Source organism: Leishmania panamensis, assembly GCF_000755165.1.
Source record: "Leishmania panamensis strain MHOM/PA/94/PSC-1 chromosome 1 sequence".
Classification (NCBI taxonomy): Eukaryota; Euglenozoa; class Kinetoplastea; order Trypanosomatida; family Trypanosomatidae; genus Leishmania; species Leishmania panamensis.
Genome location: NC_025854.1, coordinates 1 through 27,830, shown reverse-complemented (window position 1 = coordinate 27,830; position 27,830 = coordinate 1). Strand labels below are relative to the sequence as shown.

Genomic DNA, 27,830 nt, shown 5'->3' with positions numbered 1-27,830 from the left:
ACGAACGACCGTCCACACGTACGCGTCGTCGTGTCCGTACCGTACGGTCGTCGTCGTAGTACGACAGACCCCCCCCCCCCCCCCCGTCCCCCCACCACTACCGCCCCGTGACATCCATAACTCGCCAACACTGCGGCCGCACAGGACACCTCCTCCTCACGTCATTATCGCTACACATAGTGAGGCCCCGAGGCTTAACGGCTCACTCACCATCGTCGTCCATGAGGGGCTCCCCTCGAAGCTTCGCTGCCAGCGCAGCAGCGACGGCCTCACTGTCAACGTCGCCGGCAAAGGCACGTCTCACAACTAACATTGTGGGCGGTATGGGCAACCAGCTTTTCCTTGTTGCAAACTTGTTAGCCACGGCGCAGCGCACTGGCATACCGGCCTACCTGGAGGCAGCGCCGTTCAGCAGCAGCGCCGAAGCCCCACGCCCCACTTACTGGGGCTCTCTTTTTCGAAACCTCAGCCAGCATGGAGTTCAGATGTGCGTGTCCTCGCCACCGCTGCCGCCGCTCCCTTTCGTGGCGGTACCCGAGACTCGACCGGTGCGGAAGGTGCTGCTTGACGCGCAGCGGGCCTGTGTCTTCAACATGGTCGGCTTCTTCCAAAGCGAAGCCTTCTTCGACGACTACCCAACCATATCCTCCGTCATTCCACCAGAGCTGTGGAGCGCTGCGCGCGAGCACCTGGCCATGTACTACGGCGGCGGGTCGTGCCACACTGTCGCCTTGCACGTGCGGCGCGGCGACTACACGCGCTTTGCCGATGTTTTCGAGCAGCTCGACGTCGTCGAGTACTACGACGCGGCTGTGCGGCAGCTGCTCGGTGGACTGCTCTTGCAGTCGCCGTCTGCTCTGCCGCAACAGCCGTCAGTGGATTTGGCCCCCGCGCCGCCTGCCGGCCCACTGCCGCTGCCGTTCCTTCGCTTGCTCGTCTTCTGCGAAGAGGAGCGCTTTGGGCGCACCGTTGTGGGGTATTTTCGCACAAAGTACCGAGGCGCCGTCCTGGTCAGTCTTGTGTGCGCCGCAACGGAGGCGAGCGCGGTATCGGCGAGGCCACCTGCGGTGTCGCCGTCAGCGGGGCTGATGCCGCGTGACGTGCTGGAGTTGCTGATGATGTCGCAGTGCAACGATGTTGTGATGGCAAACTCTACCTTCTCGTGGTGGGGTGCCTACCTGAACCGCGTCTCACTCCACCGCGTCATCGCACCTTCCCGGTGGTTCGTGAAGGACCCGTACCCGGCGTCCAATCACCTTTACTGCCCTGGATGGATACTCCTCTGATCGGAGAGAGAGAGGGGGGGGGAGGCGGCCCATGGTTAGTGGGTGGGTGGATGGGGCGCGTCTCCGTCTCGCTCGCTCCTACCGTCCCCACTGAACTGTTCGACAGGCTGGGGAGGGGAGGGGGGGGGGTCGCGGTGGAGCACACAAATCCGCGTGTCTGTGCGCTCCTCTTTGGCCAGCGTGTGCTGTGGAAGTGGCGGCCAGCCGTGGAAAGGCGCCACCTTCCACCTTTCCCCTTCTGCCGGAGAGTCGAGGGGGTTCGGTTGCACAACGAACGTTTGCTACCAGCAGCAGCGGTGTCATAACACAGACGCAGGGAAAACGACGCCGTACAGCCGAGTAGAAGCGCACTCACGGCGGCAGAGCCACATAGACGCCATCACACACGCTTCCTTCATGCAGCTGTGCACAGGGGTGCCGAAAGAGCGAGAGAGAGAGAGAGAGAGAGCGAGAGGCGCGTGGTCAGTGTGAGCTATCCTCGACTTCGCCCCATCTCAGTCCCCCAGCGCTCTCACTCTCTCCTTATGTGGACGTGCATGTGCTCTCTCCATCTTCCCGCTGCCGTCCACCTCTTTCCCCCCTCTCTGCTCATCTGTCTGTTTTCCTTTAGGCCAGCGTGTATCGCCTCATCCAAGGGCTCGCCACTTCTCCCCCCTCGTACAGCAAGCACTGAAACACGCAGAGCCTCGCTTCGCGGAGGCACGCAAAGAAGTGCTACCGCCATCACCCTGATGCCTTCCATCGCCGCCCTGTCGCGCACACTGCACGGCGGCACAAGCGTGTACAGGTCCCGCTTAGACTCTCTCAAGGTACTGCACGCCGTGGCCCAGTCGTCGCCGCCGTGGTGGACGCCAAGTTGCTCCAGCTTCCTTCGCCAAGCAGAGTCACTGAGCACGTCGACAAGTGCCGCTTCTGCACGCAGGCACCCTGTCATCGTTGTGGAGGGATTGGATGGCACTGGAAAGACACTCATCACGCGTACACTGGCCGAGAAGCTGTCAGGGATGGCAGTGAGCACACCGCCGCCACAGTTTGCCGAAGTCCGGGAGACCTTCCGAAGCCAGGAGGAGGTCGTGGCGAGAGCCTTCTACTCCGCTGCCAACTACATCGCAGCTGAGGGCATCCTCGCAGCGTCGCAATCGGCGGTAGTCGTGGTCGATCGGTGGTGGTGCTCTACCTGCGCGATGGCACTGGCGAATGCCCACAACTATGACAGTCTGCCGCCGAGCGGTGATGCCGTGTACCGCTGGCCAGAGGACTTACCAGCACCGGATGCCGGCTTTTTGCTGTGCGTCGATGAGGCGGTGCGCGTGGCGCGTATCCGCAAGCGCGCCCCTGAGGATTTCGAGGAGCAGCGTCTCTCCTCCCAGAGCGAGATGCGCCGTGTTGCGATGGAGGCGTACCGCCGCACCAATATGCTGACCGAGGTAGCTGCGCCGACCTATCACGTAGCGGTGAACTCCATCTTGCGACTTCTGCCTGAGAGCGGTGTGGTGCATTGTGCTGCGGCCTTTACACAGGCGGAGCTCGACAGCATTGAGCCTTTTTAGGGTCACGTGTGTGAGACTGAGGAGAAGAGGGTAGTGCTGCTCCAGCGTGCCCACTCATCACTCGCACATGACAGGAGGCCAAACGCCTCCCCACTCTAGCCCGACAACACATCGCAGGCCCACCCGCGCGGTGCGAAGCAGCCGTAGACACGCGGCACGGCAGTACCGCGACGCAGTCATCAGTGCACGGCCCCTGCCTCAAGTGGCGCCCACCCACCCCCCGCTCCACAGGCCGCCCCGCAGCCGCACCCGCATCATGCCGGTCGCCACCTGGTGCACGCCTCGGGGTGGCCCGGGCTCCCCCACGCCAGTGGGCTGTGAGGGCCCGGTGAGATGCGCTCGAGTCACGCCGACACTCTGCCGACCATGCGGGTGGCGCAAGCGTGGTCACGGTCGCAGGTCGCTCTGATACCACGTCATCCGGGCCCTGGCCGCCGACATCCGTGGCGGTCAGTCGCTCTGATCCCCGCCCCCCTCCCACCCCCCTAGGCCGTAGGTGCGGGGCCCTGGCACTCCCAGAGGCGGCTCGGCATTGGCAGGGATGGGGGGCTGCGGGTGGCTTCGCCACACAGAGGGAGTGGGGGTGGCGGGCCCTGGCGATGCCACGCGCTGAGGTGTCTCCCCCCTCTCCGTCATCACGTGGGAGGTGGAGGGGCGAGAAGCAAAGTGATGCTGTTCGGCGCTGTGTCGCGCGTGCGCCATGCACGTGCGTGTGGAGGGCGTTTTTCTCTTCGTGCCTCGATGATGTGGCGGCCCTTCGTAGTTTGTGGCCCCTCGCAGGGTTGCTCGCGGCTTTTCGCGCACTATTGACTTTCTCTCTCCGTCGGTGGACAGGACGACAGCCCTGTCTTCACCGCCTGCTGTGTGATGGGCAAGGCCAATTTTGACGTCTCCCCCATCATATTTCCCCCTCTGTCCCACTCCCGCAGCTTCCAGGCGTCAGTCCAGAGGCACATCATCGTTTGCTGTGCGGAATCGTATGAGCGGGCGCACACCATCACCAGAGCAGAACGACGCCGACGCTCGTGGGGTGCCTTTGCGTGACCGTGGGCGCACTCGTGCACATTGTAGAGACGACGACTGGCTCTGCGCCTGTGGCGCCTTTTTTTTCCCATACAGCGGCGGGACCGACTCGTCCCCGCGGGGCGCCTCCATGACGGCCTTGTCCTGCGGCCCGTCCCTACTTCTCTTCTCTATGTTGACTACGCGTGCGTACTGCTGTTGCTGACCTCAATTTGTTCTTCTGCTTCTTCCCTATCCACCTTTGCACCCACGCACTATGGTGGCGTTTTGTCCGACGCCAACGACACATACGCGCTTCACTACCTCACGGCATGCGGCTGACATACCTACGAACACGTGACGTGCGCGTTGTCTCGTGCCTCACGACTTGCCAGCCGCTCGCTGCTGCTGCCGTTTGGCTTAGCAAGCGGCTGGTCTCTCTTTGCTTTTGCTTCCGTCGGCTTCTGCACTCAGGGCCCCTCTTGATTCCTCATCACTGTCACCTCGCACCTGACACTTGTCTATTAATGCCAATCGCTCCTCCTACCAAGGAGAGGCCGAGTAGCAGCGGAGGTGTGCTTCTGCCACTTGCTGCGGTCGGAGCTGGTCTGCTGTGCCTCTGGAAGGCCATTCAAATCTGCTCCGTTCCCGTTCACCCGCGCTGCGTGACCGTCGTCTACGACACGCGGCGCAAGACGGTCTTGTGCACCTCTGCAGATCGAGAGATGCACCGGGAGTCACTGCCGCGGGTGTCGCACTTCGGTGTATCGCTGTACTTCGGGTCCGCGATGATGTACTGGAGCCGGACGTGGCTGCTAGTGCCGCCGTCGTCCTTCTTCGGCGTCTTCACGCTTCCGCGCGGCGTCTTCGAGGAACCGGGCGAGTCAGTGAATTGCGTTGTAGAGGAGGTGGCGGTGCGTGACGGGTCGGTGAACATCATGGCGACTGTTTTCTACACCATTTCTTTCGATCAGATGGAGCGCTACCTCGCCGCCATCGGCCCCGAGCCGCCCAACGAGGTGATTGGGAAGGCCGTCGCCCACGTCGCACGAGTGCGGTGCGCAGAGCAGTCTGCCGGCATTCTGCTCAGTAAGACCCGCCGCGAAGCGACGTTCATGGGCCCGTATAAGGACCACCTTACCTCGAAGCTCATGTCGGAGGCGGCAGTGCTGGTGAATGACGTCGTTGTGGAGAGTGTGGTGCTGCTCGAGGGGGGCTAGCGATGGAGCGGATAGGTTGACTGTGTTATTCAACCCTCGCGCTGTTGTCGTTTTTCCCTTCTTCAACTCTTTACTTTGACGTCTGCCCAGCATAGCCACAGCCCCCGCCCCCCCCCCCCCACACATACTTACCCGCACTGCTTGAGTAGGCATGTGCATGTCTGCGCTTCTTCCCTTCTTTGGACTGATTTACCGGCTGCTGAGCCCTTCGCTTCTTTTTCGCTTGCATGACTTTCGCTGCCGAGCGCCCCTGGGCACTGATCAACACGCACGGATGCGCTTCTACACAGACACACGCCTGCCTGCCCCCGTTGGCGTTCCTTGTGAGGAGTAGCGGCGGTCTGGTGCACAACAGGAGCACAGATAGCTCACTTCAGCACTCACGCTCCACGGTTGTGCTGTGGTCTATCGTTGCAGCGGGAGCAGCGAGAGGCACGCGTGACCTTGCATGTCTTCTCCCCCATTTCGCTATTCTGCTCCTCCCTTTCCCCCACCTCCTACACTCTCTTCTCTCCCCTCGTTCACCAGTACAGTCAGCCCCCCCCCCCCAACCATAACTGTCCTGCGGGTTTCTTAGCGTTCTTGCTATACTTCACATAGCACACTCCCGCTGCACAGACCTCCCCCGCGCTGTGCGATCAACACAGACAGCCACGCACGGCCCTATTTTTCCACCCTCCAGAGGCGCGCGCGCACACCCACACCCACACACACATACGTGTGGATGTACGTGCACCTGCGCCATATTACGCATCCCACCTCTCCCCTCTTTCTGCCTCTCCTTTTCCATCGTACCCTTTGGTCTGCCCCCCCTCCCTACTTAAACGATGGCTTACATGTCCTCCGCTGAGTTTGTGCGCAACGTGGGTGCGCACACGACCATCTACCGCTGGGAAGCTTCTGGGCTGGAAGACTTGAACCGCCAGAACAAGCTATCCTCCCTCCCCTTCTGGATTCCGAATTCCACAACGCGGAGGCATCAGTTCAAGGTAGTGCTGCTGCGCGGCTTGATGCTGAGTGCTAGCCCTGCCACAGACCCTTTTGGTGTACTCGTTGAGTTCATCCCACCTCCCCCGCCGCCGGTTGTAGCGGCGAGCGGGTCGGCCACATCGACAGCAGTATCGTCTTCCTCGCCCCCCAGTGACTTCCCGGGCGGCTGCGCCGTGACATGCGAGGTGCTCCCCATTGACTCCACGACCCCAACGGCGGAGGGGGAAGGGCAGTGTAGGCGCGACGATGGGGCCGAGGCGGCGCAGAGAAAGGCGATCACATCCACCAAGATGGCAGTACTGAATGCGAGCAACGCGCAGGTGAGCTTCCCAGAGTTTGTTTCGGCAGACGTGCTTCACAACCCGCGCTACGTCAGGGGCGCACCGAAGTCCTTCACACTGCAGATCACCATCGAGACCGACATCAATGTTCCGCTGCACCAGGCCGCCACCACTGCCTTCTCCCTCTTCTCCTCACTGACGACGTCGGTGAGCCACTTGCTTGACAGCACCGCTCAACTCTACCACGAGGGGCGCGAGAGCATCAACGGTACTATTTTTGCACCAACCGCGTCGGCGCTGGCGCACTCCTCTGAGCTTTGGCACGGCATGACGCCCTCGTCATCTGCGACTGCTGCTTCCGGCCCAACAGCGCCAATGACGGCTGCTGCTTCGACTGCAGCTACTCTGCCCCCGTGGGAACAGCCACCGGAGGAGTGGCGTGACCGCGCCGCTGAATGGCGCTCTCTTGTGAGCGAGCGGCTGGCTGGGCTCGACGGCACGTACCGACATGGGGTGGAGAAAACACTCTCACCGGACGAGGTGGGGCTGCTGGCGGAGGTCGGACTCATGGAGACGGACTTGTGGGCTCTCTACGGCCTGTTCGACTTTGACCATGATGTGCAGGAGGGCCTGCTTGCCTCTGCTGAGGTACGGGCTCACCGCTATCGTCTGGTACCGGCCCGCCTCAAGGAGGAGACCTTCTGGGCGAACTACTTCTGGAAGGTCCACTGCGTTGGCCAGTGCGTGACAGAGCGGCAGGTGGCTGCGGTGCTTGTGGCACTGTGCATGCCTGAACGGGCTGCTCAAACAAAGCACTCTACCACTCTAGAGGTGCTGCGGCACATCCTCGACGGCGAAGAGGTTGTCGCTGTTTTGGAAGACTTCATCAAGCGCGGCGAGGCAGCGGAGCCGTGGTGCACCGTGGCAGCGGAGACGGCGCGCCACTACAGAGACGTGCTGGATGTCACCTCACAGCGCACCGACCTGGCACCCAACATACACACCCAGTTGGGGTCGACTCTCTCCAGCTTGGAGGAGGCGCTTTCGTGGTACAGCGATGCGCTGGCGGGCACCGCAGATCCACATGCTGTATCCGTCGACGGCGATGCTTGCGCTGCCGCTGCTGCCGCTGCTGTCGCGACAGCCAAGACGGTGGCGGATGAGGTGGCCGTGAATGTTGCCGACGCTGCTTTACCGGCATCACCACAGGTGGTGGAGGCGGATGCCCTGTCGAAGCAGTTGTGGCAAGAGCCGTCTCCTGAGGCTTCTCCGGCCCCCGCCACGCCCCCGGCAGTGAAGTCGGCAACATCATCGCCCCACACCAGCACCAGCGGCGGCTTGCCAAGTGCCAGCAGAGTCGAGTTTGCCAAGATGCCCTGGGAAGAGGAGGATGAGGCGGAGGAGCCGGTGATGTGAGTGAGTCGATTGTACAGAGCATCAACCGAGATGGAGAAGGGGAGCGATGCAGAGCAGTGGCGATGAGAGGTGCAAGCGGCTGCTTCTCTGTGTGTGTGGTTTGCCGCCTTGAGGCTTTGACTTGCTCCTTCTCTCTCCGTGTTGACGCTGCATCAACAGTCGTTTCTTTGTTGTTTGTTTTTCCCCTGCTCTCGCTTTCTTCCATGTCCAACCGTCTCAGACGCGCTTCTCTTCACATCACCACCACCAACTTCAACTCTGCACGTCGCCTTCGTCCTGGTGCGCCCCTTTTGCTTGCCTTTGGGGGGAGGGGGTGGGTGGGGGATTTTGCTTTGTGTTGAACACTCGGGTGCCCATACATTAGGGGACGTACGTTCACGTGGCGGTGTGCGGCCATGTCTGTCTGTGTCTCTGAATGGGTGGTGTGTGTGTGTGTGCCACCCCTCCCCCCTGTTGCAACCGTCTTCTTGTCCCTGCCACCCCTTCTCCTTCTTTCTCATCTCAAGTCTCTGTCTGTCTGGCGTGTTGTCACAGAGTGCGTGAGGCGCTGTGGTGCTTCTTTCATCATTATTCAAGCCTCCACCCCCTCCCTCCCCCGTACGACGGCGCACACCGAGGGAGCCCCTGGCACTCGCCACATATTTCCTTGCACTTGCGTGTACGCGTGCTGACGCACGCCTGAGGGGCTTCTGTTCTTTGTCCTCTCCCTCCACACTGACATCCTCTCTCCTCTCTCCACCGTCTCTCTCCGAAGGCTGCGCATCGCACATGGTGTTCGCCTCGCAATCGTGCTCCCACGTCGACCACCTGTTTCTCTCTTTCCTTTCCTCCTCCCCTTGCCTCTTCTTTTCCTTTCCACATGTAGTGGAGTATTTTCTCACCTTCGATACCTGCCGCACTCTCTGGAGAGGAGCGCGTGTGTGCGTGTCGTCGGGCAGTCTCCTCTCTCACCGTAATCTTCTTCTCCCTACCTGGCAGCGGCGGGCAGGGTTGTCTGACGGTGCCTCCTTTCCTTCCTGCTGCACTCCTTCTCTGCCGCCATACGGTCTCCCCGCCGCATCCTCTTCGGAGTTGAAGAGACATCCCCCCCACCCACACCCACAGAGAGTACAGAACACAACACAGAAAGATGCGACGACTACTACTGTTGTGCACGCACCCCATTGGCTGCTGCACCACCACTACCGTAGCAGCGGCACCGGCGCTGGTGTTTGGCGCGCGTGGCATTGCGACCAGTGGCCGTGTCACCAACGAGGACCGCCGCTGGTGGCTGGTGCACCTCGAGTGCGCGCCGGATGTGACGGCCGGCACGTTTGTCTCATGGCTCGACTGCTGCGGCACCCACACCACCAAGAAGCTCATCGAGCGCAACATCTGGACCATCGAGCAGGTGGCCGAGCTCGACTCGGACCGTGTAGACGAGCTCAAGTACAGGGAGGGCTGCCTGAAGATGGACATCGTCTGGGAGCATGCGCGCACCATCATCACGCCGCTGAAGCAGCGCGAGGTGAGCGGTGGTGTTGAGTCGCAACTGCAAAGTCGTATTCTGGAGCTGCGCAAGAAACGAGAGCTGGAGCGGCAGCGCGAATCAATCGCGAAGGAGCGGGCGACGCTGAACGACAGGCGTGAGGAGACGCTGCAGAAGTTGCGCGAGTCCATCGCAGCGAGGAAAGCAGCGCTGCGCAGGAAGTTGGACGCGCAGCGCAGCGAGGCCGCACCAGCGGCTGCGGCTGCTGAGAGCACCTCGACGGAGGCACATAAGGAATCAATGGAGGCAGCTGTGGAGAATGAATCTGTAGGCAGCGTTGTGGATCGAATAAGCGGTAACAAGCCGCCTCGTACCTAAGCTGCAGTGCTTGTGTGCGTGTGTACATGCGTGGACAGAGGGGTCGCGTGCGTTGCCGTGGGGAGGTGCTGTGACGGTGCGGTTCATCAAGGGAGAGGGGGCGTGAGGGCCCAAAGTCGACAGAGGCTGAGAGGTGCGACTCCTTCAGTGGGCTCGCAAAGGGGAGAGGGTGTGGGGGAAAGAGGTATGCGCGAGGTCTGAGAGAGCGCTGTCTCATTCGCTGCCCCCCTCCCCCAGGCCTCGCCTGGCGGGTTTGCTCTGTGCGTGTCTCCCCTCTCGTGTTCATCTTCCTCGTCGTTTCTAAATCCTTACTTGTGGCAGTGCCACCGCCACCCGCCACGACACCGCCGTTTACAGTGGACAGGCCGCGAGCTCGTCGGCGAAAAAGCGCCACTGACGTGACCCTCACAGACAAGGTGATGAAAGGAAAGCTAAAAAGAGAAGCGCATAACTGCCACCGCGGTGATGATGACTTCCCCCCCGACAAGTCCAGAAAGTGCGAAGGAGAGGGAGGGGACTGAGTGGTCAAGACTATACCCACCTTGGGTGAGCGCAGAGGGAGAGGCTGCTGCAACATGAGAGACGTGTAGGTGCAGCACACACGCCCCTCTCCTTCGTCTTTCCGCTTCTCCACCTCTTGCGCATTCCAAGCGACACACGTTCGCTTCCGACCGACCCCCTTCCCCCGTCCTGCGCCCATCATCTGCGCAGCTGCTCAAAACTCAAGGCGACACAGAGGAGTGTGAGACAGAGAACACAAACAACAGAGCCGAAAAACGCGCTTTGCTCTCCTGCGTGTACGACGGTGTTACCTTATCTACTCTCCTTCCTCCCTCTTTCTCACCCATAGCACCTCCGCCACCCCTCCCTCCCTCGCTCTTCGTACCCCCTCGCCTAGCTCCATGATAACCGACAGCTCGCGTGTAGGTGCACCCCCATCTTTCCCACTCCCTCTCTCTCTCTCTCTCCAGGACTCTGTCCCATCATCGATTTTGTCTTCTCCTCTTCTCCCGCTTTTCGTCTCCACAAGCGGGTGCCTCTTCGCCCTCCCGCTTTTTTTGGTGGCTCGCGCACCAGCCAAAACGTTCAGCTCCATTGCGCGTGTGCGTGCGCGTGTGCCTTCGCTACGCCCCCTTTGCCCATTTTTGTTTTTTTTTCTGTTTGACGTTTTGCTCTGCTGCGCGCTGCTCGACTTCCCCTCCCCTCCCCTCCACCCATCCGTCGTACCCACAGACAAAACACATCCCAATACGCCATGCCTGCTCCAATTTTCGACAAAGTTCTCGTCGCCAACCGTGGTGAGATAGCCTGCCGTGTGATGGCGACCTGCCAGCGTCTGGGAATCAAGACCGTGGCCGTCTACTCCACCGCCGATGAGCAGGCCAAACATGTAAAGATGGCGGACGAGGCTGTCTGCATTGGCCCCCCTGCCTCCGTGGAGAGCTACCTGCGCATTGACAAGATTGTGGACGCCTGCAAGCGGACGGGGGCCCAGGCCGTGCACCCCGGCTACGGGTTCCTGTCTGAGAATGGCGAACTCCAGTCGGCCTTGCAGAAGAACAACATCGTCTTCGTTGGGCCAGACGCGCACTCCATCGAGGCCATGGGCGACAAGATTGAATCGAAGCGGCTCGCGCGCGATGCTGGCGTGACGTGTATTCCCGGCTTCATTGGCGAGGTGAGAACGCACGAGGACGTGCTGCGGTTTGCGCGAGAGGTCGGCTACCCAGTCATGATTAAGGCCTCCGGCGGTGGTGGCGGCAAGGGCATGCGCGTTGCCTACAACGATGAGCAGTGCGTGGAGTACTACGACATGTGCAAGGAGGAGGCCAAGGCTGCCTTCAACAACGACAAGATGCTCGTCGAGAAGTTCATCGAGAACCCGCGCCATATTGAGATTCAGGTGATCGCGGATCGCAAGGGCAACACGCTGTACCTGCCGGAGCGGGAGTGTTCTATTCAGCGCCGCAACCAAAAGGTGATCGAGGAGGCGCCGTCTGTCCTGCTGGACGCGAAGACCCGCAAGGCCATGGGCGAGGAGGCCGTTGCGATGGCGCGAGCCGTGCAGTACGTCAGCGCCGGTACGGTTGAGAACGTCGTCAACCCGCAGAAGCAGTTCTACTTCCTCGAGATGAATACCCGCCTTCAGGTGGAACACCCCATCACGGAGGAGATCACCGGCATCGATCTTGTGGAGCAGATGCTTCGCGCCGCGGCAGATCTGCCGCTCAGCATCACGCAGGACGACATTAAGATCAACGGCCATGCCACGGAGTGCCGTGTGTACGCTGAGGATCCGACGAAGAACTACTTCCCGTCCATCGGCCGCCTCACCAAGTACCAGGAGCCTACCGGCCCTGGCGTGCGCTGCGACTCCGGCATTATGGAGGGCTCGCAAATCTCGGTCTACTACGACCCGCTCATCTGCAAGCTGTCCACCTGGGGCAAGGACCGCACAGAGTGCATCGAGCGCATGGAGAAGGCGCTGGACGAGTACGTCATTCGCGGTCTGCGCCATAACATTTGCCTTCTGCGCGACGTTGTCACGGAGCCGCGTTACCAGAGCGGTCACCTCACTACCAACTACCTGCCAGAGCAGTACCCGGACGGCTTCAAGAAGGCCGCGCTGACAGCAGCGGAGACGCAGCTCATGTATGAGGCGGCTGCTTGTGCCCACCTGAAGCGCGAGCGCACCCACTACACCCAGGGCACTGCTCCGTCGGAACGTCAGTTCTATGTCTCCATCAGCGCCAAGCAGGAGGGTGAGGTGCCGGTGTACGTTCGCCAGCTCGATGACTCCCACTTTGAGGTGGCCGCATCGAAGAACAGCCCGTTCAAGAAATTGGAGGTGGCGTGGAAGGTCAGCTACCCGATCATCCGCGTGAATGACGGTACGAAAGAGACGGTGCTGCAGTTCTGGGGCACCAACGAAGTGGCGTACAGTATTCAGATGAAGGGCACCACCTTCGACGTGAACGTGATGAGCGACCTGCAGTCGGTACTGAGCCACTTCGTGCCGGTTGCGGAGACGGTCGTCAATACGAAGCAGGTTCTGTCACCCATGCCGGGTGTCATTGTCGCCATCAAAGTCCAGCCAGGCCAGAAGGTGGTTGCCGGCGAAGAGATTCTGACGCTGGAGGCCATGAAGATGCGCAACAAAATTCACACCCAGGCCGACGGCAAGGTGAAGGGGGTCAGGATCAGCCTCGGCGCCACCGTTGAGGAAAGCGAGGTGCTAGTGGAGCTGGAGTAAAGCGCGCGTATCACAGGAGCGCTGTGCTCACGTGTGACTGCGCGCGTGCGTGTCTGCGAGTCGGTGTGTCTGCACTGCGCTGCTCTGTCGTTTTCTCTCCCTCTTTTCTCTCCCCTCCTTCACTGTGCCCTTGCGCCGATACACGTGCAGTGGGAGGAGGAGATGGGCAGAGGAGGAGGCGTGGTGGGCGTCAGAGAGTGAGCAGCGCGCCATGGGCGCCCTGACAAGCACTGTAACAGGCAACGGAGTGGAGAAATAGGTGCATCAACGACGAGAATAATTAGCCAGTGTTGGGGGAGGGGGTGAGAGGAGGGTGGGGCGAATGCTCTCTACCCGGGAGAGACCTAACCTACTCCCTTTCCTGCAAACTCACTCAGTTGCTTACACGCGCACGTACACTCCTGCTAGCACAGAGCACGCCTGGGCAGCAGTAGCGGCATGAACGCACGCAACTCCCTCTCTTTCCCTGTGAAGGTGTGAGAGGGAAGTCGCAACACGCCACAAAAAGTTGCATTTCTTGACGCCAACACTCACGAATTCTCCTTCAGGAAGTTGCTGACGAGCACATCCACTGTCACTCTCTGCTCAACGACAAGGGTGGCAGTGACTGGTGAGAACGATGCCAACAACTTGGGGGAGGGAAGGGAGGGCGTGAATCGACGAGGCAAACAGAGTGGGGCTGAACCGCACCCATTCCATCAAGGCCTTTTCCCACACGTCGTTGCACATGTTTTTGTGTGCGTGTGTGCGCCACGTGCAGGACGCCCCCTGCCAGGCGCTCGCTCGCTCTGTACCCCCTCGCTCACGCCTTCCTGCCTCGCTTGTGCGTTTGGTGCAAGGCAAAGGCGACTATCAGGCAAGCGGCCCTCGCTCTCTTGTCCCCCTAGTGTGCAGGCGCCTTTTTTTTTTTGGGGGGGGGTCTCCACCTTTCACGCGCTCTTCCCCTTTCCACCTCACTCACTTTCCTCTGCTCTTCGCTCAATCGTCTTGGGTACGTTCGTCCTTCGTTCCGGTGTATCGGTTCGTGGCTTCTGCTCTACACCCCCCTTTTTTGGCCTTTGGCTGCCTCATGACTCTTTCCCGCGGTGCCCATGCACTCAGGACATGACGTGTGTGGGGAAGCCGCTCGCGTACGTGGGGATCTACCCACTGCCGCATAAAGAAGGCCCGTAGCGGTGGCGGTGGAGGCGCTGAGTTTTTCTGCTTTGTGGGCCTCAACTCACACACACTTTTTTTTTTGCTCTCTTTTTTTTCTGTTCTCTTCTTCTTCCGCTTGGGAGCGCGCGTGTCTGCGCCTTGGCCTCTGCGTGCGCTCTCGCGTTGCGTGTGTGTGTGTGTGTGTGTGTGCGCGCTGTGTGGGTTTCCTCCCGGCGTCTGACGATGTCTGCGCGATTACGTGCCACAGTTGCACATCCATGAGAGGAGGTTGTGCTTCGCAGGACCCTCATTGCTCGCACGGACAGGAAAGGTGCCTCCGCCTCTGCCTTCCTCTTTGACTCTTCTCTTGCAGGAAGGCCTACCACCACACGAAGACGAGGGATATTTTCTCTTCAACGCCGCCGTCCTCTCCTGTTCTACCGTAGAGAATGGCGGCGTTGAACGCAAAAACACTTCTCGAGGCCCAACACAAGCAGCCAACCTCGGATGCACCTTTGCCACTGGAGTCGAGGACGAGTACGGGCGTGGCGAGTGAGGCACGTGCTCGTGCGTATACTTTTAGATATGTCAAGTCTCACCTCTCTCGCACCGACGCGCAGAACGAATTTTTAGGCGATGCACGCGCGTGCTTATGTGATTGGGCTCCTTCTCCTATTCCGCCACCCCCTTCTCTTCCCGCTGTCTCGCAAATACAATCCACCCCTTTCTGCTCGTCTTCGCTGCGTCGTCTACGCATGAATGCCGGTGCTGCTGCTACGGTGTCAATGAAGCCACGCTCACGGCCCTCAACGCAAAGTGAGGAGAGGGGCGGAGCCACCCCCCAGTCTTTCTGCCCGGCGCCGCTGTGCTGAGTTTCCCCATCTTTGCAGCTCTGCCACAGAGCGACGTTGGTGCGTTTTCTCCTGCAAGTCGATTGTCGCTGTTATTTTCTTCTCTGCGCTCATCTGCGCCACATTTTAGGCCTGTGGCTCACGTGCGCTTGCCTTCCTCCCCTCTCCCTCGACGCACATTGCGCACACGTGGGTCCGTTGCCTCTCACCCAGCATGAAGCGAGCGCGCTCTCTGTCGGCGGACGGCAGCGAGTCGGCCCCGGAGCCTTCCACGGCCTCTCTATCGAGCAGCGCGGTCACTGACCTGTCGCCGTCCTCGTCTTCGTCTTTGTTGGCTGTGGAGGAATACGAGGAGCCGACGGCAACGCCGCTTCTCTCGATATTGCAACCGGTGCTGGCGCACTTGAAGGAGAGGGAGTTATTCGCTGATGCCCTCCGCCGGTACTCGGGTGCAAAAGCCGCGGCATTCGACGCGCTCGCCCAACTCCACCAAGCGGCCATGACGCAGCACGCATTTGTGATGATGCGCATGACGCGCGAGGCGATCCTTCTCAGGGCCCTTGAGGAGGCCCGCCGCACCGGCATTGCTCTCCCACACGTATGGATGATGCGGTGGAAGGCTAAACCAACTGCTGAGCACGGGCCCTTTGACGATGACGTCATTCAGCAGTGGGGTCGGGACGGCTATTTCGGCAAGAAGGAGGCAGAGCTTTGTGACATCAACGGCGTCCGCAAGTATTGGCGGCCAGCACTATCGGTGGCGCCCGGTGTTTGAGTTGCTTACCATCTCCCCACCTCTCGCTTTCCTGCGGTGTCGCTCTGCGCAGGTTTTTGTGGATTACTTTTCCGGCAGACCTGGAGTGTCTCTCTACGCCAAGTGGCACCTCTACACAAGCGTGCACACGCAGCCTTAAACGGAAGTAAACGTGGGAGGTGAACACCACTGTCTTCCCTCTTCTTTGGCTCCTTCTCGCATGCGTGCAGGTAGAGACGGTCATGTCTTGCCATCACACTACGTCGGGTGAATGAAAGGCGGGTCTGGTACTGCTGTTGCTCATTACTGGGGTCCCCACCACCACCCTCTTCCCTCCGTACTGCTTCCCCTTGTTCTCCGTCTGCTCTGTCTCAGCCCATTGCACACCCGCCCGCCCACCCACCTACTCACCCATCAAGGGGATCGTATGCTACCCTCGGACCACACCTCAGCCCTCGACAGGCCCCTTCGCCTTACAACCATCTGCGAACAAAGCGAGTGAAGGATCGTGCAATTACACACATGCATGCAGGTACAGACACCCTTCTCCCCCCCCTCCCTCCCTCTCCCCTCCCCCCACCGTCATACAGGAGGTGTTGGAGTGAAGCACCACTGCGTTGATCCTTCCAGATTGTTTCATCTTCCCGACGAAGCGCCGCTGTATACACACGCACTCGTATCATTGTCCTCGACCCCCCTTTTTCGCTCTCTGCCTCCTCATCCGTCTCCCCAACTGCTGTGGGCGAGAAGCAAGCGAGTGCGCCGACTGTCAGTTACCGCCGGCTCAGTGCGTTATTCTTCTGTCCTCGACATCGGTGGTGGTAAAGAACGTGTGGCAACAACACTACTCCTGCTGCTTTGCTTCTCTCTCTTTCTGTTCTCCTCGCCGTTCTCTCGTTGTTCATTTAGACTCTTTTCTTCTTCGATCCCTCCGCTCCTCTCCACTTTCTCCCCCACGCTCGGCAAGAGTTGCGCACTCCATCGTCAGAGCTTCGAAGATGATGTCGGCTGAGCAGCTGTCGTCACAGCAGTACATCAGTGACGTGCTGCGACGATACCAGCTGGAACGCTTTCAGAGCTCCTTTGCGTCTAGCATGACTATCAAGGACCTTCTCACCCTGCAGCCGGAGGACTTCAGCAGCTATGGCGTTGTAGAGGCAATGGACATTTTGCGGCTGCGCGACGCCATCGAGTACATCAAAGCCAACCCGCTCTCCGCCTCGCGCTCCGGCAGTGACGTGCTCGACGGCGACGGTGACGATAGTACCCCGGAAGGAAAGGAGGAGAGCTCGACAGGGCGCCGACGGCAGTATACAGCACGCGGAACCACCGTTCTTTGCCCGTCCACCGACAACGCAGAGGAGGTGAAGCGCAAGAGCCGCATTGTCGTGGCTATTCGCAAGCGTCCGCTCAGCGCCGGGGAGCAGACAAACGGCTTCACGGACATCCTGGATGCCGATAACAGCGGCGAGATTGTGCTGAAGGAGCCGAAGGTGAAGGTCGATCTGCGCAAGTACATCCACGTGCACCGCTTCTTCTTCGACGAGGTTTTCGACGAGGCGTGTGACAACGTCGACGTATACAACCGCACGGCTCGTGCGCTGATCGACACCGTCTTTGACGGTGGCTCTGCAACATGCTTTGCCTATGGGCAGACGGGGAGTGGAAAGACACACACGATGCTGGGCAAGAACCCCGAGCCAGGCCTCTACGCACTCGCGGCAAAGGACATGTTCGACCGCCTCACTGGTGACAGGCGCATCGTTGTTTCGTTCTATGAGATCTATAGCGGGAAGCTGTTTGACTTGCTGAACGGTCGGCGACCCCTGCGGGCACTCGAAGACGACAAGGGGAGGGTAAACATCCGCGGTCTCACCGAGCACTGCTCTAGCAGCGTGGAGGACCTCATGTCGATTATCGGCCAGGGAAACGCCGTCCGTAGCTGCGGTTCCACCGGCGCCAACGACACGAGTTCTCGCTCCCACGCTATTCTCGAGATAAAGCTCAAGGTGAAACGGACATCGAAGCAGAGCGGCAAGTTCACCTTTATCGACCTCGCTGGTAGCGAGCGCGGCGCCGACACGGTGGACTGCGCGCGACAGACCCGCCTTGAAGGGGCGGAAATCAACAAAAGCCTCCTTGCTCTGAAGGAGTGCATTCGTTTTTTAGATCAGAATAAAAAGCACGTCCCATTCCGCGGCTCGAAGTTGACTGAGGTGCTCCGCGATTCGTTTGTCGGCAACTGCCGTACTGTGATGATCGGCGCCGTTTCTCCATCCAACAACAACGCCGAGCACACGCTAAACACACTGCGCTACGCCGATCGCGTCAAGGAGCTGAAGCGCGTCGCGACGGAGCGGCATACAATGTGCATCCCCAATGACCAGGAAGAGGTCATCTTTAAGGCGACTGAGAGCAGGCCACCGTCACGGAGGACGACGACCCGGCTTTCGACGGCTGACCCCTTTTTCTCCGACACTCCAACGGCTGCCTTGGCACGCAGAAGCACGTTGCTTAGCAGCCGCTCCGTCAACACACTCTCGTCGTCGTCGTCACAGGGCAAGTCAGACCTCGTCAACTCGAAGCCGCCGTCGCGCGATCGGGCTTTGGACGCGGTGTGCAGTAAGCGACCCCGCCACTCAGACGGAGTCTGTGACGGCGAAGTGGTTTCGCGGCTGAGTGGCCGCCCAAGTTTTAAGCGCTTCGAGGGCGGCGCTGAGCTCGTGGCGGCCCAGCGCAGCCGCGTCATTGACCAATACAACGCCTACCTCGAGGCCGACATGAACTGTATCAAGGAGGAGTACCAGGTGAAATACGACGCAGAGCAGCTGAACGCCAACACGCACAGCTTTGTCGAGCGCGCGCGCTTGCTGGCGAGCGAGAAGCGACGCGCGATGGAGTCCTTCCTGACGCAGCTCGACGAGCTCGAGAAGATCGCACAGCAAGTCGCCAGCATTGACGCCTTCCACCAACAACTGCCGCCACTGTAGTCCTCCTCCGCGCTCTTCTAGGCTGTATTCCTCTTTCTTTCCTGTTCTCCGGTGCTCACCCGCGTTTGTGTGTGTCTCTCCCTTCCTCCCCCTCTTTCCGTATGTCCATCAACCCCGGTGCTGCCGCACAGGCGCTTCTACCGTTCGCAGTGCTGTTTTGCTGCTGCAGTTCCCTTGCTGACTTTGACAGTCGTGGGCCCTCTCTATCGGTGGCGGGCACTCGTGCGCAGGCGGTCGCCGCTTAGACTCGAGCGTTAGTTGTTGTCTTTTGACTTCTTTATCTTCGGCCTCTCTCTTGCGCGGTCTTTCCGTGCATCTCTTTCTCTCACTCTCTATGTGGCGTACTGTTTGTGCTCGTTTTCTCTCTTACCCTCTTAGACGTAGATGCACCCCCTCCCAAGCGCCACCAGAGCCTCACACACAGTCGGCGCATGTGGGTGTGTCTCTCTCTCTTTCCCTTTCTTAGCCCATCGGTTCTCGCTGCGTGCTCGTGATCGGGTATATGAGTGCCGCTTCTTCGTCCGTGTGGACAGCGCTGCTGCGTGTCGCGTGACGCCACTCTCCCTACCTCTCTGACTCTGTCAATCAGTGGCGCCAGTGTCTAGCACTGAGGAAGAAAGCGCAGCTGTTGTGTGTGCATATCGGCTCTCTAGGGAGTGCGCAACACCGGTAGTTAAGAGAAAGACCTCCGCTCTTGTCCACAGGAATACACACGTAGGGGGGGGCGGGCAGTCATGAAGAGGGTATTGCCCCCTCCCTCTCTCTGTTCATGTGTGTGTGTGTGTCTGTGTGCATGATGGTGCCTGTTTCGGCTCTATTCTGGTCTTCATTTTCTTACTTCCTGTGCCGTCTGTTTGGCCTCCCTTTCTCATGTTTTGTTCACACGTCAAACACGTCTGACTTGTGGTTGTCGGTGTGCCTTTCTCGCGGCCGTTGCCGTCTTTCCCCCTTCCCTCACTCTCTCTCTCTCAGACGTGCTTGCACACTCGCCCCCCGCGAAAAACGAAGAGGAAAAGACAAGAGGCGCTCACCTACCCCCACACACACCCACCCACATCGATGGTGTACAGGCCAGGGTGCGCCGGTAGTCACGCCTCGTCGGCGCAGCAGAGAGGGATTGGACAGTAGCTGGATTCATCGTAAACAGCATCAGGAGGGAACCCAAGGGTAGGGGTGTTGTACTGAGAGAGAAAGAGGTGGGCTGGTGATTGTCGATGCTGCTATGTGCGCGAGCTTACTTCTCTGTGTAGCTGTCAACCGCACATCAGCCCATGCACTGCCGCTTTCTCCAGTTCATCTCTCATTCTTCACTACCGTCGATTCTGCCCTCTCTCTTCTTTCTCATTTCTGTCAGCGGCGTGTGCCGTGGCTTCAACGCCTCCCTCGCTTATGCGTCCGCTCCGGCCTTTCCCCTGGAGTATCCACTGGATAAACGCCCCTCTCCAACAGGCCCACGTTCACAGCGACACAGAGAGTGGGTTGGCCTTCGCCATTTTCAACTCTGCGTGTCTCACGCAACAATTCCCTTCGCTGTTAACCCTTCTGTAGATGCTCAGACGGTGCTCAGTGCTCCTGAATGATCCCCCACTGGTGAGCGGTGGGCCGGTGCCGGGTCTAATGCACGAAACCTGGAAGCGGACAGCGATTCGCCCCTCGATCATGGACGCGCAGATCACGCAGAGCGCGCTGGAGGTGAAGATGTCGAGCCTGCTGGCGCGTGAGATGCAGACGGAGAAGTTGGAGGCGGCGCGCGAGCCTCCGCTGAAGCGCAGGTGGGTGCAAGCCCCCGTCTCTCAGCTTTCGACTAGCCTCTCACGGCGTGACTGGTTCCGCCTGATGAGCTTCAACATGATGACGGACGCATGGGGGCCCTGCCGCACCACCCCCGTAGAGGCGGTGCAGGTGCGCGTGCCGGAGTTCACACGCAACCCTGAATGCGATGACCCCGACGCCTTCTGTGACTACGACCCCTCCGTTGACAAGGAGGTCCCGCCCTTCCTTGCGCCGGAGTATCGTCGCAAGCATCTCGTCGAGTTACTGCGGTGCTACGACCCCGACATCATCTGCTTGAATGAGGTGAATCGGACCTTTTTCAACACAGAAATGTGGCGATACGTGCGGTTCCTCGGCTACGGCACACTCTATCAGTCGAGCCGCGGTGCCCGTGTGCAGGCTCTCCGCAAGGGCGACAATGCAGCCGCCCCATCCAACCGGGGCAAGATAGCTGAGGAGGAGGATATCGGCAATGTGCTTCTCTTTCACAAGGGCCGCTTCTTCCCACTCATGATGCCGGGCCGAGATGTTGGCCAGCGCTTCCACTTTGCCCACTTTGTCGGCATGCGGGACAAGGTGACAAACATGACGCTCTACGTCGCCTGCGTGCAACTCACCGCGGGGGCAACGGCAGAGGCGGCGAACGTCCGGCTGCACGAGGCACGACAGGTACTCACCATACTGGATGCCCTCGGCCGCCACGACGCCGATCGCTCGCATCAGTCCCACATCGTATGTGGCGATCTCAACAATCAAACGGACGATGAGGCGTGTGTGGAGCTCCTGCGCAGCACCTTTTTTTCCACGCATGACCTCGTTGGCGGTCCGCGCTGGACGGCGTGGCATTACCGCGACGAAGCCCGCGCCGCTGCCTACGAGGCGTACTACGTCAAGAACGTGAAAGAGGCACACCGGTCAGACAAGACCTACCAGGCTGAAGAGGAGATCGAGCGTTTCCAGCGCAAGGACGCCGGTGCCTACCACGGCGTCTTCTCCAAGGTGCAGCTTGTGCGGGACGAGATCGCAGCTCGAGCGCACAAGAAGCAGCAGCGGCTGCTGGCGACACCAAACACCGCCACGTCGGACGTGGCGGTGTCACCGCTTGCTGGCTCTGTTGGTGTTACTGCTGCAGCACCAGGATCATCGCCTGTCACTGCACCAGCACTGTCTGACGTCGCCCTCCAAGTGGACCAACTCGCGCTGTTGAAGAGGAACCGGAAAGAGAACGGCATCACATACAACACACAAGATTTCATTTTCTACGACCCCAGCACGCTCGCCTTGCACCAGGTGCTGGACGTTCCAGAGGACGAGGAGGTGAACGAGGCGCAGCTCTTCCCGAACTCCAAGCTCCCCTCCCATCATCTCCCACTCTTCATCGACATATCCTGGATCGACACCTTTCCTGATGTCGCTGCACGAACGTTGAAAGAGTAGGGGCATGCGAGTGAAAGCGGGTGCTCAACGTGTCTGTGCCTGCATGCCTCTGGTAGCTTCCCCGCTACTTGGAGTTGTCTCTCATCTTTTCACGGCCCACACGCGGAGGCAGGCAAGTATATTGAACCACACCGCACGCCTATTCCCTCACTGACACACGCCACACATTTTCACTAGTCACGCCTGCTCGTGCCAAGGCGAATTCCAATCAATAGCTGATTAGAGATCATCGCATGAGTGGAGGGGTGGGGGATAGAAGGGGGCTGCTGCTGCGGTAAGCAAACGAAATCATTGACTGTTCTCGCTCACTGTTCATTATCCCGTTCTGTGGCGTCTGCCACTCGCTCAGCATGGTTGATTTCGCGCAACCACGCAAACGGCGTACGAAGGCATGGAGTGCCACCCCGCTCGTATTTCTCTCCTCCTCATGCCTCCTAAGGATGCCGCTCTTTGCCCCCGCATCACCTAAACAGCGGGGGAAGACAGCGGCTTTGGGCGCGGCGCGTGAGAAGCGCGAACTGCGCTTCACATCCTCGCCACGTGGTGGCCAGTCGGATCTTCTCAGTTCTCTCCCGTGAGACGAATTGCGAGTACTGTGCTGTACTGACAACGCATCTTCCCTTCTCCACTCTCCCCCCTCTTCCTCTGCCACCCATCAGCCACATCGCACCAGCACCTCCTCAGTGTATATGTGTGTACACTCTGTAAAGGTGCTAGTGCGCTCCTACAGACACTACCGCCAGGCTCCTCCCTCTTTCCTCGTCTATTCGTTTTTCTGTTTTTCTCCTTTGCCTTTTGCACACACACCCGCACATTTCTCCCTCTGGAAGGGTCGTGCGAGGCCTTCTGCCGTCCTCTCATCTCCCATTTCTTCTCGCTGACTGTTTTTCCCCCTCTTCTCATTCTTCCGCCTTCCCCCCTCCGCGTTTCCACGCCGGTCCGCGCACCTGCAGCCGTTTGCCTACTTTGCTGCGCCATCTTCAGCTTGGCGCCTTATTTCTTCACCTTCTTTTCTCTTCTACCGCTAATAAGATGCGCAGCTCTCTCGCCTTCGCCCTGGTCGTGGTGGTGCTGGGGTGCCTCGTACCGGCAATGACGCACGCCTACTCGACAACGTACACCGCGCGTAGCGCCGGCTCCGGCGCCTTTGCCTTTGACCCCCTCGCGGCCGACTTTTGCAAGTTGCAGGACGCGGCATCACACACGGCTATGTCGACCTCGGCCTCTATTCAAGAGGCTCTTCAGAGCGCCTATAAACGGGAGGGAATCAGCGGCAACATCCCCCTCGGCGGCATGACGGAGCAGGCGGTGTGCACTGGAGCGCAGTGTGAGTGGCGGTGGTACCGCGGCCTATTCCGCACCACCCGCCCGCTGTTTCTGCGCGGCGTGAACTACTGGGGCGTTAACGATGATACAACTCCAGTAGACCAGACCACTGCTGTGTCGGGTTCCTACACGAACTTCGACACCAACTACCCGCGCTCCTGGGGTAACCTGAGCTACTGGGGAAAGCGTCTGGTCGTAATGCAGCCGTCTGGCAAGTGGGTGAACACGGAGGTGTCAACTTCCTTTACCCACTTCCTCTGTGAGTACTACGTGTACGCCGACTCCGATGGAGTAAATAAACTTGTGCCCACCTTTCCAGGTGGCAGCGCCATTCCCATTGTCAGCAGCTCTGGTCACACGTACACGTACTGCGGCAAAGAAGTCAAGGTAGACTCGCAGAGCCGCTGGATCCTCCCGAAGTGCGACGAAAAATTCCCCTGGTGGGGCGGCCTCGTCCTCGCTGTCGGGTGTTATGTCACTCTCATCGCTCTCATCATTGCCATCTGGTGCTGTTGCTGCGCCCGCCGGCGCAGAGACGAGGAGCAGCGCCGCCGTAAGATCATCGGCTCCAAATACGATAACCAGGGCGCCATTCCGATGCAGTCGGAGCTCGGGCTGAGCCGCCACAGCACTTTCATACGTGGCAGCATGTACAGCTCCAACAACTCCGAGTCTGATACCGATACGTTCTCTTTGCGCGAGTAGACAGGCAGGCAACCAAAGGACGAAAAGAAAATTAGCGGCCAGGCGGGTCTGCAACAGTTTTGCCCCCTTCCACCCCTGGCCTCAAAGGTGGAGCTTCTTTGTTGCACTTGCCCATCTTAACACCTCTCTCCCGCTGGCTCGCTACCGTTCACACTCTCGTTCGTCCACCACAGGCACCTCTTTTTCTGAAAGGCAAGTCTCTCTTTTGTGCAGAAATGTGCGCCTTTTGTTGGATGTGCTGGCAGGGATGCACATGACGCCTTAAAGCGCGAAGGCGAACAACGCGGGAGTACACTCTCACATTTGTAAAGCGAATGTTTGAGCCTTGCCGACAACGGCACGCGGGGTATTTTTTTCTCTTTTTCTTCTCTGCTCCCTCTTCGTGACTTTCCCCATTTTGCGAAGCTCCTTCACTCGCTGTTCGCAGACAGTGCGGTACAGAACGGCGTCCAACCAGGAGCACCCGCTGTACGCTACAGTACTGCACTCATAGGCAATCGAAGAAGAGGCTGCGGTCCTCTTGCTTGTCGCTATCGTGCCGAGTGTAACGCAGTGGAGGTGGGACGTGATCTGCCGCGAAAACAACTTGATCGATGAAGATACAGCAGAACGAGTGTGGTTGGTGTTTAGGGACTCGCTCTCCCTCGTCATGGTGATGCGCAGGGTCTCTACCAAGGTGAGAGTCGGCAGGCTGGGACATGTATTGTACACAAACATTAGCGCTGATGGACTGCCGCGTGCGCTTCGCATTGATGTTTGTTTTTGGTCATTTTGAATTGAGATGCGACGACAAAGTGGGCATGGCTGTAGAATCGCCACTGTGCCCGAGGTGCCCAGACCTAATTAAATGAATCGTGAACCTGGACATCATTCTCAGAAGCCATGTCGAAATCCCCCTATTCTCCCTCGACGGACGCCACCACTTGTGCCCTCCAGCCGGACCCTGGATGCTGCCCGCTCGCATAAGGGCATGGAGTCCACCCGAGTCTGTCTGGCACCAACCGCGCAGCGCGCACCGCAAGAAGGGGCGAGGAAGGACAGGAGGAGTCCGTTAGACACGTGGCCCGCCTTCAGTGGGTGGCGGGAGGGCTCCTTCCGGACGGCCAGGATTAGGCCGCAGTGCCGCGGAGGCGCGGGTGTGCTGTGACTGCGTGCGCGCCTGTTGGTCGACTCGTTCGCGGTCCAATGGGCCCGTTGACCGGAACCGAAGCATGTGTGTTCTCTTTTTCCTCTGCGGACCGCTTGATGGGCAGGCCATGGCGAGGGTGGCGCTGTCTTCCGGACTTATTCCTTCTCAGGTGTCTTCTCTGTTTATCCTCTGCTCGGCATATGTGTGTCCCTGCGCAACAGCGTGCGAGGGCGTAGGAGTCATTTTTTGCTACCCTCTTTCTCTGTGCTCCTTTCCTGACTCCCGTACTGCCGCCTCTTTTATTCGCCGTCTCTCGATGTTTCTCTTCTCTCTTCGCTCTTTTTCTTCCATCTCTTTGGATTTGAGGTACGGGGCACTACGCAGCAGCCGCAGCAGAGGCACACAATAGAGGGACAGTGCTGAAGTAGAGAGAGCAGTGGAGCAACTAACCACGCAGAAGGTGATGCTTCTTCCCATCTCTCTTCGCGTTTTGGCTCTCTGGTTGTACGCCGTTTAGGACCAGCAGCGCGTGTTCGTGGTGGACCTCATCTATTCTGGTTCTCTTTTTTTTTCTTTGCCGTTCTCTACTCTGCGTTGCTGTCCATTCCATTTTGTGCTCTTTTTCTCTCTGCTCCGTTTCCCTCTCACCTCTTTCATCATAGTGTTGTCTTGCTTGTGTGGTGTGCCGCTCCTTTGACCTTTTCTTCGCCCTTTGTGGTATGGTCCGGCTTCGTTGTGTATTTGCTTGGATTCACTCTCTCTCTTGCTCACCAACGCTGCGCTGTCATACCTGTGCACAATCGACTCGAACCCACCGCTGTCCCTCCTCTTTTCTCCTTGCCCTCCTTGGTGGGCAGTAAGCTTCCTATTGGTGATGCAGCCACGAGCGCTCAGGCAGTCGTGATCAGCGGACAGCGAGGTGTTCTTTTTTAACTTACTATTCTCTTTCTCTTGATAGAGTTTTCCCTCTTTTCTCTGTGTCTGTCTGTCTGCCATGGTGTGTACAGCGCGTATCTCTACTTTGCCGTTGTACGGCGTCAGTGGATGGGTCGACATCGCCGCCCATGTGGCTGTGGCACGGATGTTGACGCACGTGCCTCTGTTATGCATAGGGAGAGGGGGCCGGCATCATCTGAAGGTACTGACAGCACCGGAGCAACAACCCAGACACAGGGGTATTATGTGAACAGCTTAGCAGTTACGAGGCGAACTTTTGTGGTTAAAATTAACGCAAAGCGAATTGGAAATTATCACAAAGGAAAAAGAATACGATATGGCAGTCGGCCACCTCACCCGTGGCATCAACGAGAAAGAGCTGAGAAAAACGGAAAACGAGCTCTCTTGGAGGAGAAAAAATGAGCGAGTGAGGACAGCCGCGAGACCAGTGCTCATACTTGTGGGTGCGTGCACGCATTAAAGTGACAAGGAAGGAAAAAGGAAACATCGGTCAGCGGGCAGACGAACGACTCTAGGACACTGTGCCTCCTGCGCTCTCTCAGTTCCCTTCTCATTTCTCTTCTCCCCTGTGCTCTGTAGCCATGGTCACTGTTGCTGTCGTTATCACCATGTGGTCAGCGTGATATCCGTTTAGTGGGGGGTTTTCAGCTGTTTGTTTGTTTGCTTCCCTCCTTTCCTTTTCGCTTTCTTATTTCGTGTCAGCATGTCTTTCTTTGCGTTGCTCACTTCACCGCCACATTCATGCCTTTTCTATCTCTACGTTCGAGGCTCTCATTTTGCGCAGGTGATGTTCATTGTGTGAGTGTGTTCGTAAGTGGTTTACTTGGCTCTTCATCCCTGGTCACTGCCCTCTCTTTTATGTGATTTGTTGGATACTCTGGGTGCTGTAAAACGATGAGCACCCACAACACAAACTTTCAATAAAGAACGTAGCAATAGAAGCCTTCCACCGTCTAACATAGGTGCAGGCAAGAAGCTCCCCCATTGGTAGCGTTAAATTGATGACGAAAAACGAACCGAGCAAGTGTATGTGACGCAGGGTAAAACGAGCAGATCGTGCCACCCTGTGTTTCTTCCTTTTCCATGTCCTTTGATGTCTTCGGCACCGATAGGCTCTGGTGTTGACGCTAGCGTTGCGGTGCTGAAGTCATACACTTCAACCGATGAGGTCGACTGTACTCGAGACAAATGGTGTTTCTTATTCTCTCTGTTTCTCGGATGTGCACTCCGTGAAGCAGTGCCGTTTCGCTTTTTGTCTGTTGCTATGGCTGCTGCTACTCCTCCATTTCACTTCCCTTTCTCTCCACATATCCGCTTCTCCTCTTATGCTTCCGTATCTCGTATATACGCACACTTATTCCACCATACACATCTAACTCCTTCGAGCATGCCTTTGGTACGAAGTGATCCAGTTTCTCTCGTCTATGATTTCGCTTCGTCGACCTGCATCACCATACAAGGGCCGAGGGCAGCACAATTCCCTTCCAACGTCACTTGTCCCTTTTTTCATGTTCCCCCCCCCCACTCGTATCCCCGCAGCTGACCTGTGGTCCCTCATTTTCTGATATGTTTTCTTCCTTTACAAGGAGAACATCAACAAAAACGCATTAGCGACTTCTTCTTGCGCGTTGTGACCTCCACTTTGATGCGTTATCGCCTTTTGCTCACTCCTTCCTATCCTTGCGACACCCTCTCCCACTGTACCGGGGAAACCCTCCCGAGGGCGAGTGGCGGGGTGCACGGGTGAGGGTACACGGGTTAGGGTACACGGGTTAGGGTACACGGGTGAGGGTACACGAGTGAGGGTTAGGGTTAGGGTTAGGGTTAGGGTTAGGGTTAGGGTTAGGGTTAGGGTTAGGGTTAGGGTTAGGGTTAGGGTTAGGGTTAGGGTTAGGGTTAGGGTTAGGGTTAGGGTTAGGGTTACGGG

At 58.8% G+C, this 27,830-nt stretch overlaps 10 protein-coding genes across 10 annotated transcripts, besides 3 other annotated features; all 10 read left to right on the top strand.

Moving 5' to 3' along the window:
* Positions 1-323: 323 nt before the first annotated feature.
* LPMP_010100 (galactoside 2-alpha-L-fucosyltransferase, putative) lies at positions 324-1,286 on the top strand (the record flags this gene model as incomplete). The annotated part of the gene is made up of 1 exon (XM_010698351.1): positions 324-1,286. The coding sequence occupies one exon, from the start codon at positions 324-326 to the stop codon at positions 1,284-1,286; it is 963 nt and encodes a 320-aa protein (XP_010696653.1).
* A 731-nt stretch (positions 1,287-2,017) lies between these two features.
* Positions 2,018-2,836, top strand: LPMP_010090 (thymidylate kinase, putative; the record flags this gene model as incomplete). Its single annotated transcript, XM_010698350.1, has 1 exon — positions 2,018-2,836. One exon carries the CDS (start codon positions 2,018-2,020, stop codon positions 2,834-2,836), a length of 819 nt encoding a protein of 272 aa, XP_010696652.1.
* Positions 2,837-2,876: 40 nt separating this feature from the next.
* Positions 2,877-3,467: a repeat region.
* An 898-nt stretch (positions 3,468-4,365) lies between these two features.
* On the top strand, positions 4,366-5,058 carry LPMP_010080 (hypothetical protein; the record flags this gene model as incomplete). Its single annotated transcript, XM_010698349.1, has 1 exon — positions 4,366-5,058. One exon carries the CDS (start codon positions 4,366-4,368, stop codon positions 5,056-5,058), a length of 693 nt encoding a protein of 230 aa, XP_010696651.1.
* Positions 5,059-5,894: 836 nt separating this feature from the next.
* On the top strand, positions 5,895-7,745 carry LPMP_010070 (hypothetical protein; the record flags this gene model as incomplete). Its single annotated transcript, XM_010698348.1, has 1 exon — positions 5,895-7,745. The coding sequence occupies one exon, from the start codon at positions 5,895-5,897 to the stop codon at positions 7,743-7,745; it is 1,851 nt and encodes a 616-aa protein (XP_010696650.1).
* A 1,129-nt stretch (positions 7,746-8,874) lies between these two features.
* LPMP_010060 (hypothetical protein) lies at positions 8,875-9,591 on the top strand (the record flags this gene model as incomplete). The annotated part of the gene is made up of 1 exon (XM_010698347.1): positions 8,875-9,591. The coding sequence occupies one exon, from the start codon at positions 8,875-8,877 to the stop codon at positions 9,589-9,591; it is 717 nt and encodes a 238-aa protein (XP_010696649.1).
* A 1,255-nt stretch (positions 9,592-10,846) lies between these two features.
* Positions 10,847-12,844, top strand: LPMP_010050 (carboxylase, putative; the record flags this gene model as incomplete). Its single annotated transcript, XM_010698346.1, has 1 exon — positions 10,847-12,844. One exon carries the CDS (start codon positions 10,847-10,849, stop codon positions 12,842-12,844), a length of 1,998 nt encoding a protein of 665 aa, XP_010696648.1.
* Positions 12,845-15,046: 2,202 nt separating this feature from the next.
* On the top strand, positions 15,047-15,607 carry LPMP_010040 (hypothetical protein; the record flags this gene model as incomplete). Its single annotated transcript, XM_010698345.1, has 1 exon — positions 15,047-15,607. One exon carries the CDS (start codon positions 15,047-15,049, stop codon positions 15,605-15,607), a length of 561 nt encoding a protein of 186 aa, XP_010696647.1.
* A 977-nt stretch (positions 15,608-16,584) lies between these two features.
* Positions 16,585-18,576, top strand: LPMP_010030 (MCAK-like kinesin, putative; the record flags this gene model as incomplete). Its single annotated transcript, XM_010698344.1, has 1 exon — positions 16,585-18,576. One exon carries the CDS (start codon positions 16,585-16,587, stop codon positions 18,574-18,576), a length of 1,992 nt encoding a protein of 663 aa, XP_010696646.1.
* Positions 18,577-20,124: 1,548 nt separating this feature from the next.
* On the top strand, positions 20,125-21,786 carry LPMP_010020 (hypothetical protein; the record flags this gene model as incomplete). The annotated part of the gene is made up of 1 exon (XM_010698343.1): positions 20,125-21,786. One exon carries the CDS (start codon positions 20,125-20,127, stop codon positions 21,784-21,786), a length of 1,662 nt encoding a protein of 553 aa, XP_010696645.1.
* A 1,032-nt stretch (positions 21,787-22,818) lies between these two features.
* On the top strand, positions 22,819-23,817 carry LPMP_010010 (hypothetical protein; the record flags this gene model as incomplete). Its single annotated transcript, XM_010698342.1, has 1 exon — positions 22,819-23,817. The coding sequence occupies one exon, from the start codon at positions 22,819-22,821 to the stop codon at positions 23,815-23,817; it is 999 nt and encodes a 332-aa protein (XP_010696644.1).
* A 391-nt stretch (positions 23,818-24,208) lies between these two features.
* Positions 24,209-25,078: a repeat region.
* A 2,490-nt stretch (positions 25,079-27,568) lies between these two features.
* Positions 27,569-27,654: a repeat region.
* Positions 27,655-27,830: the final 176 nt, after the last annotated feature.